Source organism: Solanum verrucosum, unplaced genomic scaffold (genome assembly GCF_900185275.1).
Source record: "Solanum verrucosum unplaced genomic scaffold, falcon-dt-bn FXZP01000040.1, whole genome shotgun sequence".
NCBI classification, from domain to species: domain Eukaryota; kingdom Viridiplantae; phylum Streptophyta; class Magnoliopsida; order Solanales; family Solanaceae; genus Solanum; species Solanum verrucosum.
In genome coordinates, this window is record NW_026020323.1 from 1,613,306 (window position 1) to 1,627,500 (window position 14,195).

The 14,195-nt window shown below is 35.9% G+C and overlaps 1 protein-coding gene across 3 annotated transcripts; it reads left to right on the forward strand.

The window, feature by feature from the left end:
• Positions 1–359: 359 nt before the first annotated feature.
• LOC125835413 (protein FAR-RED ELONGATED HYPOCOTYL 3) lies at positions 360–10,689 on the forward strand. 3 transcript variants are annotated; one of them, XM_049514539.1, is made up of 9 exons: positions 363–538; positions 2,524–2,718; positions 3,180–5,405; positions 5,481–5,537; positions 5,755–5,823; positions 5,901–5,969; positions 6,062–6,130; positions 6,211–6,258; positions 10,542–10,689. In XM_049514539.1, the coding sequence occupies exons 3-9, from the start codon at positions 3,225–3,227 to the stop codon at positions 10,596–10,598; spliced, it is 2,550 nt and encodes an 849-aa protein (XP_049370496.1). In that variant the 5' UTR covers positions 363–538; positions 2,524–2,718; positions 3,180–3,224; the 3' UTR covers positions 10,599–10,689. The 3 variants fall into 3 exon arrangements, with proteins under 3 accessions (XP_049370497.1, XP_049370496.1, XP_049370495.1); XM_049514540.1 differs by lacking the exon at positions 2,524–2,718 and having other exon boundaries at positions 360–538; XM_049514538.1 differs by lacking the exon at positions 363–538 and having other exon boundaries at positions 2,351–2,718.
• Positions 10,690–14,195: the final 3,506 nt, after the last annotated feature.

A 14,195-nucleotide genomic window follows, 5' to 3' on the forward strand; every position in this document is an offset into this window, starting at 1 on the left:
ATTTTCTAGGTAAGTAATAGAAAAAATTGATTGTCAAAAGAATAATGTTATAAAATTTATTCGCTCAAATATCAAAATATAATGGTACTTTTAATGTTTCAATTTATCTATCATACTTTTTTTATTTTTTAAAATGCCTCTTTTTCTTTCTCTTTCCTTTTCTATTTTTATTTTACTTTTCAAATAATATGTTTAAAATTACAAAACAAAGACACATTTTAATACATTTATTATATTTTTAATTTAAGATCATAAGATTCATTTTTTTTTCATTCTTCTTAATTTCGCACCAAATTAAAATAGGAATATCTTTTTATTAACACAACAACTAGATGCAGAGTTTTTATTATGTGTAAAAATGTAGGAAAAGAAAATAAAAATCACGCGCTGCAGTGGCGTTGGTAAGAAGAAGGGGAAACCCTAAATCAGGAGAAACAAAAAGAGTCCACTCGCCATTGGACATCGCGTGAATTCTCAGTTGCAGAATCGCAGATCGAGTGTGTGTGTATGTGCGTGCGTGAAACTAAGATACATACAGGTATAATCTCTAACCTCCACTCTCTCTTCTTCCAAATTCTTTTCTTCATCCTTCTTCCCCAAACCCCCAAAATCTTCACCCTCACCCTCTCCCTCATCCTTCATAGAATCATGAGCTGTTTGTTACTAATTGTATGATCATGGCTTTTCTGTTTGAATTATGATAATCAAATTGTTTGTTTTTGGAGCTACCATTTGTGTTGTGACGCTATGACGGATGTAATTTATTGTTTTTTTATATTATATACAAGAGTTTTGTCTAGAGGTAGATTTTGCCTCGATTTATGTTCATTGTGGACAAACAGGGCGATTTTATTTATCACCATATGTCAAAATTGATGTAGTTGTAAAGCCTGTATATTTTGGATTATCCTACTAATCAGAGTCATTTAAGTTTGTTGCACTCAACTAAAATAAGGAACACAAAAAAACAGATTATGAAGCTAGAGCCATTGTTTGAGTAATCTAGAGAAGAGGAGGTGCGTAGAGGCTCCAGTATGGAGGTGTGGACGGTTGTGGGTTTTTAGGAAAGCTAGATGTAGAGGTAGGATGAAGAAGTATTGGGGAGAGGTGATTAGACAAGAGATGACGTAGCTCCAACTTTCTGAGGACATGATCTTAGATAGGAATGTTATAGAGGTTGCGGATTAGGGTAGAAAGTTTGTAGTTGGTTGAGCGTTGTCGTATTTCCTAGTAGGATAGATTGGTGCATTGTATCTGTTTCCTGATTTTTAGTTTTTTACCGGTAGTAGTAGGTAGCATTTGTCTTGTAGTTGGCCTATCTTACAACTTTTGTTAATCCTTGCTATTTACTGCGTTTCAGTTATCACATTAGTTGGTTATGGTTGTTGCCCCTCTTTGGTATGTTATGTTATGTTTTTCTTATTATTCTTATATCCTCTTTACTTCTGTATACTCGAGTTGAGGGTCTTTCGGAAACAGCCGCACTACCTCTTTGAGGTAGTGGTACAGTTTGCGTACACTCTACCCTCCCCAGACCCCACCTTTGGGACTATTATGGGTTGTTGCTGTTCCCCGTTAGAACTGGATGAAGTAGTTGGCAAATTAAAACAGTTCCTTCGTTGAACACCAAATTAATGCTTCAGATACTGCTCACATATAAGTACTCAGATGAGAATTACCACTATAGGATAAATGCGTGAAGATTTGGTTATATTCATTTGGGAGACCTTTCTCTTCCTCATTTGCATAGAAGTTCCCTTATTAGCTTTAGCACCATATCACTTTGATTCATATGTGCAAAGTCGGCCTTCCAATACCCAAAGACTCATTGGAACGAAAAATTCTTGAATTTTAATTGAGCTATGGTATTATACTTTGACCTTTTTGTTTATTTGGTTAAGAAAATTTCTGCAAGAGGCAATGTAACAAGAAGTTTGTTCAATATGTACCATGATAGTAATGATCGCATTACTGCTATACTGATTTGTTTATACATCTATTTATCCATTTTCTTTTGTTTTTGGTGGCAAAAAGTTGTCAACTTTGGATTGAGATCAATTCAAGGTTGTGCTTTGCCTTTGTTCATTCAAAGTAATGGTCATATGACTAGCTCCAAGTGTATGGTCAAGCGGTTAATGAAGCTGGAAAGGACCATGGGAGACTGGCGCTCAAGTGCTTTTTTACTTTGGACTAACCTTTGAACGACCTCTCCATTTCATTTTACGTGATACACTTTCCTTATTAATCTATTTAAAAAAGAATGTTTGGAGATAATTTAACTTTGAACTTCCCATTTGTCGTTAATGACATGTTTTTATTTTCAAGACCACAAATTTCAAATGTTTTTCTTTCTTAAAATCTGTAATGAGTCAAACACCGACATAAAATGAAATGGTGGGTGGGGGAGTATTTATAGTCAGTCAAGTGCCATATAGAGGTCTGCATGAGAGTGGAGGGGGAAGGGATAATTCCCCCATCGGCCATCACAGAGATGGGGAAGAACCTATTTTATAAAATCTGCAGGTTGAATGTGGTTAGATTTCAAGTAAGCACTTCTGATATATAGACTGTAAGCTGCAATTTCTGTCGCTCTCACCTGCAGCTGGAGTATACCATTATATACCCTTGTATTTCTGTCTAAACTTGGAGGAGGCATTTTATATTCAACTGATTCAAATCCCTAATGGATCGGAGGTGGTCAGGGTTCTTCATCTTCAGGTAGACAGAGCTTGATGCAGATCCTTTGTGTTATGGATCTTCATTTACCTCTAAAAATGCAATAGGATCACTTTCTATGTCTGCTGTCTGATAATTCTGAGCAGTTATGTCTTCTCGTGAAGTACCTGTAGGACATGATGAAACCTGATATATGGAAAGCTAGTTGAAGGTCATCATAATGTATGAGCTGTTGTCACTTGTCTGCGTGATAAATGGATGATCTTGAACTCAAAGTTTTCTGATATTTAGGCCACTTAGTAAAACCCAAAACTTTAATGGAATCACGAGTTAGCTATAGACAATTCTTGGACTGTGGTTAGACTTAGAAGAGTGGTGGAATGCAGGAAGAGATATTTTGGGCTGCTTCTTGTATTTTCTGTGCTTATTGAACAAGAATTAGTTCTCTGTTTCCATAGCCCCCTTACTGCACAAGTTCTCCTCTAATTTTTCTTGACGTTCAGGTATCAGTAAAAGAGAAATCAATAGGCTTTCAATTGTTTAGCAGCATGGATATCGATCTTCGTCTGCCTTCTCAAGACCATGATAAGGAAGAAGAAGAAGAGGAACAAAATGGAATTATAAATATGCTTGACAATGAAGAAAAAATACATAGTGATGACGGAATGCATGGGATGTTGGTTATTGAAGAGAAGATGCATGCAGAAGATGGAGGGGATATGAACACTCCCATAGGAACTATGATAGAGTTTAAGGAGGATGTGAACCTTGAACCGCTGGCTGGCATGGAATTTGAGTCACATGGTGAGGCTTATGCCTTTTATCAAGAGTATGCTCGGTCAATGGGATTCAATACAGCCATACAAAACAGCCGTCGCTCAAAGACATCAAGGGAATTCATTGATGCAAAATTTGCATGTTCTAGATATGGAACTAAACGGGAATATGAGAAGTCTGCAAATCGGCCACGTAGTAGGCAAGGAAACAAGCAGGATCCAGAAAATGCTACTGGTCGGCGAGCATGTGCAAAGACAGATTGCAAAGCAAGTATGCATGTGAAAAGAAGGCCCGATGGGAAATGGATAATTCATAGATTCGAGAAAGAACATAATCATGAACTTCTACCTGCCCAAGCTGTCAGTGAACAAACAAGAAGGATGTATGCTGCAATGGCAAGACAATTTGCTGAATACAAAAATGTTGTTGGTCTGAAAAGTGACACAAAAGTTCTATTTGACAAAGGTCGAAATTCAGCAATGGAAGGGGGAGACATAAGTGTTCTATTAGAGTTCTTCATTCAGATGCAAAATCTTAATTCCAACTTCTTTTATGCTGTTGATGTGGGTGAAGATCAACGTGTAAAGAACTTGTTCTGGGTTGATGCCAAAGCCAGGCATGACTATGCAAATTTCAGCGATGTTGTCTCTTTTGATACTACCTATGTCAGAAACAAATATAAAATGCCCCTGGCTCTTTTTGTTGGGGTCAATCAGCATTTTCAGTTTATGCCACTTGGATGTGCTTTGGTCTCTGATGAGAGTGCATCAACATTTTCTTGGGTAATGCGGACATGGTTGAAGGCAATGGGCGGTCAAGCTCCCAAGACAGTGATCACCGATCATGACCTGGTATTGAAGTCAGCCATTTCAGAGGCTTTGCCATTATCACTCCATTATTTCTGTTTGTGGCATGTCCTGGGAAAGGTGTCTGAAACACTGAATCATGTCATTAAACAGAATGAAAAGTTTATGCCTAAGTTCGAGAAATGTATTAACAGGTCATGGACAGATGAGGAGTTTGAAAAGAGGTGGAGAAAACTAGTTGATAAATTTGATCTCAGAGAAGTTGAATTGATTCATTCACTGTATGAAGATCGGATGAAATGGGCCCCTACATTTATAAGGGATGTAGTTTTAGCGGGAATGTCAACGGTTCAACGATCAGAGAGTGTGAACTCTTTCTTTGACAAATATGTACATAAGAAAACCACCGTCCAGGAGTTTGTAAAGCAATATGAATCAATATTACAAGATAGGTACGAGGAGGAGGCAAAGGCAGATTCTGATACATGGAACAAACAACCTGCTTTGAGATCCCCATCACCATTTGAGAAGCACTTGGCTGGGCTTTATACACATGCTGTATTTAAGAAATTCCAGTCTGAGGTTGTGGGTGCAACTGCTTGTGGTCCTAAAAGAGAGAAGCAAGATGAGATAGTCTTAACATATAGAGTTCAAGATTTTGAGAAGACTCAAGAGTTCATTGTTACATTGGACGAAATGAAGTCAGAAATATCTTGTATGTGTCATTTGTTTGAATTTAAAGGCTACCTTTGTAGACATGCATTGATAGTTCTCCAAATATGTGCTGTTTCCTCTATCCCACCACAATATATTTTGAAGCGATGGACAAAAGATGCGAAGAGCAAGTACTCTATGACGGATGGATCTGAAGATGTTCAGTCAAGGTTCCAGAGATATAATGAGCTATGTCATCGGGCTATGAAATTGAGTGAAGAAGGGTCGTTATCTCAAGAGAGCTATAGTTTTGCTCTTCGTGCACTTGATGACGCGTTTGGGAGTTGTGTAACTTTTAATAACTCAAACAAGAACATGTTAGAAGCTGGCACATCATCAGCCTCTGGTCTTCTCTGTATTGAAGATGATAACCAAAGTAGGAGTATGAGCAAGACAAACAAGAAGAAAAACAACTTCACTAAGAAACGGAAGGTATGTTTTGAAGAGCAATCATGGGACTGCTTCTTTTGTTTTCTATGTTATCTCATGAAGATCTCCTGGTTGCAGGTGAACTCGGAACCAGATGTTATGGCTGTTGGGGCAGCAGACAGCTTGCAACAAATGGTTTGCTCTGATACCTTAGGAACTTTTATTTATTGCCGTTTGATTTACATTACTGTGTTCTTACTGGTAAAATTAAAATGAAGAGGTTTTTCTTATTGGTGAAAGTGGGAGGAGGTTGTTTTGAATGCTATGTGTATGGCTGTTCTTGAAGCTTAACTTTTTAGTTTTTTGGTCACCTCCAGTTTCTTATTTACTTCATTTTTATCATTTTCTGCAGGACAAATTGAACTCCAGGCCTGTGACTCTTGATGGTTATTTTGGCCCGCAACAAAGTGTTCAAGGAATGGTATGATCTGCAAGTATCTTGACTTTTTTCCTTTACTTAAATGTATATTGGTGTTTTAAGTTTTTGGTCTTTTGCAGGTACAGTTAAACTTGATGGCACCAACTCGTGATAACTACTATGCAAACCAACAGACTATTCAAGGCCTTGTATGTAAAAGCAGTTCACAGTTTTAAGGCTGAAAAAAATGATATGGACTATTAAAATAACAGTTGTGTTTTCTCTTGCCTTGGGAATGTAGGGACAGTTGAACTCTATAGCTCCTACACATGATGGCTATTATGGTGCTCAGCCGACAATGCATGGGCTGGTATGTGGTCTCTTAGTGTTAGAAGTTTTTGAGGCAAATCAACCAAAAATTTTGTTACAATTTCATCTTTATTGTTGCAGGGCCAAATGGACTTTTTCCGCACTCCAAGTTTCTCATATGGCATTCGGGTTAGTATGCTACATACTACGTCAATAGAATTATTATTTTTTTGGGGTCAACTCATTACTGGAGATGTGTACATTGTGAAAATTATTCCTGCATTCAAATTATTTTCTACATTTCATTATGTAGTTTATGTTGATAATTCGTTCCATCCCCATCTTGCTATACTAACTTAATCTGGCATGGGGCTTAAGGGTAAATATTAGATAATCTAGTATTTTAGAAATAGAGATTGATCCGTCTAGTGAAGATGAAATGTTTTTATGAGTTTGGGATTTTACAAAGACAAAAAAGAAGTGGACTATATGATTACTTCTGGAAATAGTATAGTTTTCAAATGCAATACTAGCCTACTAGGTGAAGGCATGGAATGATTCTGTCTTACCAAATTAGTCAAAATTTTGGGAAGGATTAAAACAAGTGTGACAGTATTTACAAAAATGAAAAAAGGAAAAAAGTTGGACAACATTGATTGTGAACATATATTTGTGGTTACTGTTCTCTATAGTTGAGTTCTACTAAAAAGTTGGTTTAGTAATAAGAGTGCAATAAGATTTGTGAATTAGGCGTATTTCATGAGTTTGGAGGTTGCAGATAAAAGCCTAATATTTAAGTGGAGAAGGTTTGATGGTTAGGCCGATTATCAATAGTGTTTCAAACTGTGCACCAGTTGGCCCTTGGAAATTTTTCGGTTATCCAAAAAACGAATGAGTTACTTTTTAAAAATATCCATTGTGGTAGCAATCTATGATCGACCTAGTCATTATTAACATCGATACAACACTTAGCCCGACTACCCTTCTTGGTAGATGCTAAGTTCAGCCTCACAAAGTGTAGCTTGACTCAACCAAGATCAACACCTAGGAAAAATATAAGTGTGATGGGAAGCGTTAGCAACACAGTTGTGGAGTTTAATTAGGCCAAACAACACTTAGGATAAAGTCAAGGCCATAGTCGTAATTGACAAGGGTGATGGCAAGAGTCCAACTTGGGGTGACAGTAAAAGACCGACCCATGATGATTGCAAGACCAAGGGTGATGGTACAAGGTCAACCAGTCAGAGAGCTTCACAATGAGAGAAAGGTTTTACCTGCACAAGAGAGCACATTTGTTCAAAAGTTGTTCGAACTTGGGGCAGCTTGAGGTGATGCCAATGGTGAAGCATGCAAAGCAACAATGTATGTGGCAAGCAAGGGTGGAGCAATGCAATTGGGAGTTGGGACAACAACTTGTAGCGATGTGGATGCTTAGGGAGAAGCATGCAAAGCAAGTAAAACAAATGTCATGTAAAGATGATATATTGCGTCTAGGAGGGATATAACGACTTGGAGAAATGAGGCTTTTGGAGCCAAACAAGTAAGATGAGTATAGTAAGGACCATTGTCCATGGAGGTCACAGACAATAGAGGAACTTGTTCCTGAGACGACACAATATTAGATGGGGGGAGTTTCATGCCTGCGTTAACAGTCAAATATCACACATGCCATGAAATGACAAATAATATGGCTAAGCGACGCAACATCACCAAGGAATATCATGCACAAAGTAAGGGAGCCACATGAAGTACGTCACGTGAAGACAGTATGATGAAGCACATGAAGAAGCATGGTGCACAAGCAAGCTCACAACATCAACATGGCATAGTGTTAGACAAGGTTAAGGAATATACGTGAAGCAAGATGTCCACCGGTAATGCAATGGCCGAAGGAGGGGGCATGACTTGCAAGGATGGCAAGACCTATGTCAAGGTCGGAGATTTGAGCATGATGAGACATGCACATTTTTGCGTAGCACTTAAGCTCGAGGATCTTGGTATTTTAAAAGGCCTAGGAGTATCATGAGATCACATGGATGCAAGTGGAAGAATGGCTAAAGAAGTTCCGAGAATGCTAGAGACAATAGGAGCTCAAAGGAGTTCTTGAAAGATTCTAGCACATGCAAGAGAATTCTAGTGAGGGATGGATTTTCACTGAGTCAAGATATAACTAATGCATCATGGTGACTCAGAGAGGCCTAGGAGGAAGTTTAAGTCGGCTAAGAGGGCTGGAGGACAAAGACAACACAAGGGAGGTTTGCGGAACATTCTAGAAGCGCCTAGGGAGATGTAGTTTTGGGCGTTGGGGGGTGCCTAAGTGGGTACCGACTTAGGGAGCTTTCCCCACCGACTTTGAGACTTCTTTAATTCTCCCAGGAAGCCGATAGATAGGAGGAGACCCCTCCATAATAGCCATGAGCAGCCAGCGACACAAACCAAAGCAACTACACACCAAAACCTCCCTTCTAGTGTCCTGGTCTTCCGTTCTTGTGTATTTTTTCTAGTAACCTTGTAAGTGCGTATATAATTGCGTAATCAATAAAAGGGATATCTTCCTCAGTTCCCAAGGTTCGCACTTGTCTTGCCTTTGTGTCCCCAGTGTTGTTTGGCCTAGTCAAATACCACAACCACTGAACTTACACTTCCCACCCCTTCGGGGGGGCCCAGTGGTTTGGGCTTGGGACTTCCATGTTGGAGATCTCAAGTTCGAAACTCCTTGCCAACGAAAGCAAGGGGTTTGCCTTCTGGGTCGAGCTTGTCGCACGGGCTTGCCTAGTGCAGGTTACCTCTCCTATGCAGTTTGCGAGCTATTGCATAGGAGCGGAGGTTTTACCCTGTGCGCACCCAAAGGGTAGCGGCTGCGGGTTTCCCTTTTCATCGAAAAAAACTTGCACTTCCCACAATCCCGCTGGACTTGACCCATACTTTGCCTAAGCATTGAGGTTGCTTGAGTCAAGCTACCTTTTGTAAGGCTGAGCTTTGCCTCTAATAAGGAAGGTAGTTTAGTTATAGTGCCACATGGATGCCAGTAAGAGATTAGGTTGGTGACAAATCCTTGTACAAGTTCAGAGATGGTAGCTTGCAAATTTGTTGCATTTTCCAAGTTAATATGGGTACATGGGCTTAGTCTTGGTCTTGTTAGAATAGGTTCATGAAGTTAGTGTGTGAGCTTTATTTTTGGTTATCAACTAGGTTTTATGATGGAAAATATTCTTGAAGTTGATCTGGTATTATGATATTGAACCTCTTTTTGAGAAACGTCTACTAAGTTCTCTGGTCATCATAGTTTGAATACTTTGCAGGATGTTGATCATGTATTTAGGTTATTCTTTATTAAGATTTTAATTCGTTCTATATCATCAAAGTGGAATTTAGCCATAAGACCATGCAGATTGCTGAAACAAAATTGATGGACATACAATGTCAGTGTACTAACATAAAGGAAAGCCAGGGAACAGAAAGTAATAAAGACGGTCTATGACAGTCCATACTATAACAAAATTGATGGACAAACGATTCAACATCATCGTAATTAACATCAAGAAAGAACAGGGTACAAAAAGGAGGCTATAATTCTTCACTGCAACACTAGTGTAAAGAACTGTGAACAGAAAGGAACCAGGATCTGCAGGAGACATGGATTTTCACATATTTAATAATCTCAGTTGTTGTCTATGATGGAGGGTAGATGTTGATATGGAGAGTTGGAGACCACGACTAAGATTCCTGAATATATGATTAAGAGGTCATAAAAAGTGGTTTCTGTTGCAGTTATTTTGTTAAATTTGTATGAGCCATTTTTATTTTATTTTTTTATCAAAAGGGGTGTATGAGCCATTTTTGATAAATAAGAAGTGTTCCCAAATCTTGGTTGTTAATGATGCCTGTAGTTTTGACAACAATTGCTTGATATAAGGTTAAACCATGGAGCTTCATAAACTTTTGGCCCGAGACACGATGCAGAGTTTATAGATTGAGGTGCTTTCTTAGTATGTGTTACAGGAGAATAGCAAGGTTACATCTAACCATCTAAAAGGATAAGGGAGCCTTTTGTATTCTGTGTTAATCTGACTAGGAATTGTTTGTATGAGCTTTTAGTCAGGTTATGGAATTCAGTTCTTTGCCTTGGAACACATTCATGTGCCGCTTTTGAAGTGTTTTTTTTAATCCTGTGTTATGCAGAAACTGGGATATTTGACAAGCCAAAACATTACTGAATTTTGCATATACTAACTTGCTTTCTTTCCTTGCTCAATTGGGGGGAAGCCTAGGTGAATGTTAAAGTAATAAAAATGGCCAACTGCAGTTGCTGTACAAAACATGCAAAACAAGCAATGGTAGTTCATATTGCTAAAAAATAGTTTAGCAATGTTGCAAGCAGGAACTCGAGTTCCACATGGGAAAATTAATCTAGCTAAGTGCAGTACCACTAAATTCTGCTGGACTCATATGGCTTTTCTTAATGTTTACAGGACGAACCCAATGTAAGATCTTCTCAATTGCACGACGAAGCATCTAGACATCCATGAGGATCACCTTTGTCATTAATTAGGTATATGTTTTTCCATTGCTAGTTGATATTACAGATGTGTTCAAGTTGAACCTATTGAATGATGAGGTTCTTCTTTCAACTTCCATTACAGGCTGTTTATGGAAGTACAACCAACAGGAAGAATGTTGTAGTATTTGTTTGTAAAATAAAAGGGGATCTTCAATGTAGGCAGCAGTGCTTTTATTATTTTTACTTTTGTTCTTTGATAAACAAACTCCTTAATCTTTCCCTTCATTTTGATATTAGAACTGGAAGAGTAAATACAGCTCTAAGTTAATTTCACCCTGTAAAGGCTGTTGTGGGATGTATTAGTTACAGCAAGTAAAGATGATTGATGTGAAGATATGTACACTTTTCTTCAAGTTAAAGCAAATGAGTTGTAAATGTAGGCAGTGCCTTTTTTTTCTTCCCATTTGTTGATAAATAAGTGTTTCTATCTTTCTTTTCATTTTGGTATTTAGAGAGGATAAGTATAGACAGCTCTAAGTTAATTTCACCTGTAAATGCTGTTTTATTAATTGCTGGGTGAAAGGGATTATTGAGGTGAAGATAAATAGGGCTCTTGGAGTCCAGCTGGGTGCAGTTGTTGAGTATAAATTGGACAGAAGCTGGATGAAGTAAAAATATTTCTGCTCTGAAGCATGTTTTATTCCAACCCAATGGTGAGATTGTTTTGATGGAAAGTATTTTTTGATATATGTATTTTTTTGTAATATGTTACTTTTTCTTTTTGGTGTCCTGTTGTAACAAAATAAGTTGTCCTTTTCATAGTGAGTGCGTTACAGTGGAAAGAAAAATGTATTTTAAGTAGACTTATTTGAAAAAAAATATTTTTCAAAACTCTCTTTCAACCTGATCAGTCGCCTATTCAATTCTCAATCCAGATTTGGGTTAGGGTTGAGACTTGGGTCAGTGTCGAGCTTATGAGTTGAGTCCTGAGTTGGGATTGAAAGTCAGGGTTGAAGTTTGGTGTTGGTGTCTTGGGGTCAGGTTTGGAAGTTTGGTTGAAGTTGGATTCAAACCATAGGTCTCGGTCAAGGTTGAGAGGTGAGTATCGAGCCGGGGGTACATAATCGAGTTTTGTGTTGGGTCAAGGTCTTAAAGTCTAGCCTGGTGATGAAACTTGTTCACTCCTCAACCTCTAAGGAGTCGTAGAGCAATGTTTTTATTGGCTATTACGCAACCTTCAATTGAAGCTACTTCTGCGGATTGCGAAAGCATTGGGTTTGGTCCGGTGTCATAGTATTTGTCTAGATTATATATAAATGATGTTGGGATAATACTTTTTATTTACTAACCAAATATCGAAACAAGTAAGAAAGTCACTTATTTTTCAATGGAAAATATTTTCTTTCGTACCAAAACAAAAAAGGAAAAATATGTAGTGTTATTTATCTCTTAGTTTTTGCCAAATAATGGGTGGTAAAAGAAAAATGTTAAACGAGATTAGAATATGTAAATAATTGGTTACTTACTGTTCCACTTGAAGTTACAGATAATTGAAAAGGGCACATGATTTGTATTAATTCAGTAACCAGGATGTTTAGTACTACTATTATAAAAAATAATAAGAAAGTCATTCAGGTAAATATGATTCTGTATTATTTAATATTTAGTATAAAGTAAATTACATCTTATTCCGAAAGTTTTTCCAATTATAAAAATTTTAATTTTTTTATTGCTCTCGGATATATTATTGTTCTTCGATACATTGCAAATGATACATTACTTAATGGGAGGGATGTACCCGAGAGAGGATAGGAATGTCTCCAGGAGGGAATGGATGTAATCTAGAGGGGAGGTATTAGGTATGTATCCGATAAGGAATAGGAATGTAAATGAGAGGGGATTTTTGTAATTTTTTTTTAATGATAAGAAGTTTTAGAAATTATGATATCTTAAGTTGTGTTACTTTCACCTATTTCCTCCTTTCTATTTTACTTCATTGTTATACTAAAAATACATCTTTTTTACTCTCTCCGTCCGATAATACTTGTCCATTCCAACAATACTTGTCCACTTTATGAAATTCATGGATAATTTTACACTTAGTTCCTAATTTATCCTTATCATTAATTATAGTCATTCCCTATTACATTTTTCAAGACATTGTATTTATTATATAAATGATAATATTATAAAATTACCCTTCTATTTATAATTTTTTAAGGGGTGTGCCAAGTCAATAGTGGACAACTATTGTTGGACGGAGGGAGTATTACTTATCTATCTAATAAATCAAGAGAAATTTATATTTTTAATATTATTTTTATTAAATAAATATATAAAATAATACTCCTATTCTTAGAATGGACAAGTAAAAGATACTAACCTTTAATACTAATAAAAATGGATAAATGTGCAATTTTTTTTTCTTTTAAATTGAGTATTCGCTAAATAATCATATGTTCATATATGACATCTTATGAAATTTTTACTTATTTAATGATAAGGTTGAAATTAGATAAAATAATTAATTTTTTCAAATCTGTTAAAATGAACAAATAAAAAATATTTATTTTTAATATATTAAACAATTAAAATGAAATCGAATGAATATTAGAGTAATTTACTTGACTATCATAAACAAATGTACTTCTCTATTCTATTATACTTAATTTTATTGTTTGGTACTCTTTTAAAAAATTTAGTTATTAATAACTTTATTTTATTATATTGTTCTTATTAGTTATGCTATTAAAATCTAAGTTTGATTATTACTCCCTCAATTCACTTATACATTTTCACTAAAGTTCACTTTTATTTGTTCATTTAACATATAAAGAGTAAAATAAACTTATTTTTCTGTTTTATCCTTAACTCAAATTAACTTCTCATTCTCCAATCATTTCTTTAGGTCCATTGAAACTATACATACATATTACCATAAAATATGCATGTTACTTATTACTCTCTCTATTCAATTTGAGTGAATTATTGATAGTTTTTTCCTAGTTTAAAATAAATAAATTATAAAAAATTCAAAGAAAATGTTGAGACTTTTTCCATATTTATCTTACATTCAATAAAGTTCTTAACTATTTTATAATTTCTTGAGAATAATTGAAAATAATCAAAAACTAATAGTGTAAAGTATGACAATTTTTTGGAGGAGTATGTATGTCATACCCCAACAATTAACTTAAATATGAACTACGGAAAGTACTTTATTTATTTTAATTTATTTGTCTGATTTTAAGTTGATACACAGAATTTATAACAAAGAATAAATAACACTTTGGAATCTATGTAGGTAAAATATACTATAATATTTTTAAATTTTATGAGCTTTTTTTTTTTTTTGAATTGAACAGAAAGATAAAAAAAAGAAGTGCGGTACTGTGTCTTCTCCTTCCATTGCTGGCCTTAGGGTTCATATAAACTTCAATTTCAGTTTGCATCCCTAATTTGGCAAAATCCCAGGTACTATTTCTATCTAATAACACATAATTAGAAACTGAATTATTTTTTTACAATTTTTTATTGGGATTTAATTGGATTTGCTGTGGTTTATTTAGCTCTGTTGATTTTTGTACTAATTTTTCTTGTAATTGATCTTTCCTTAACTTTTTCA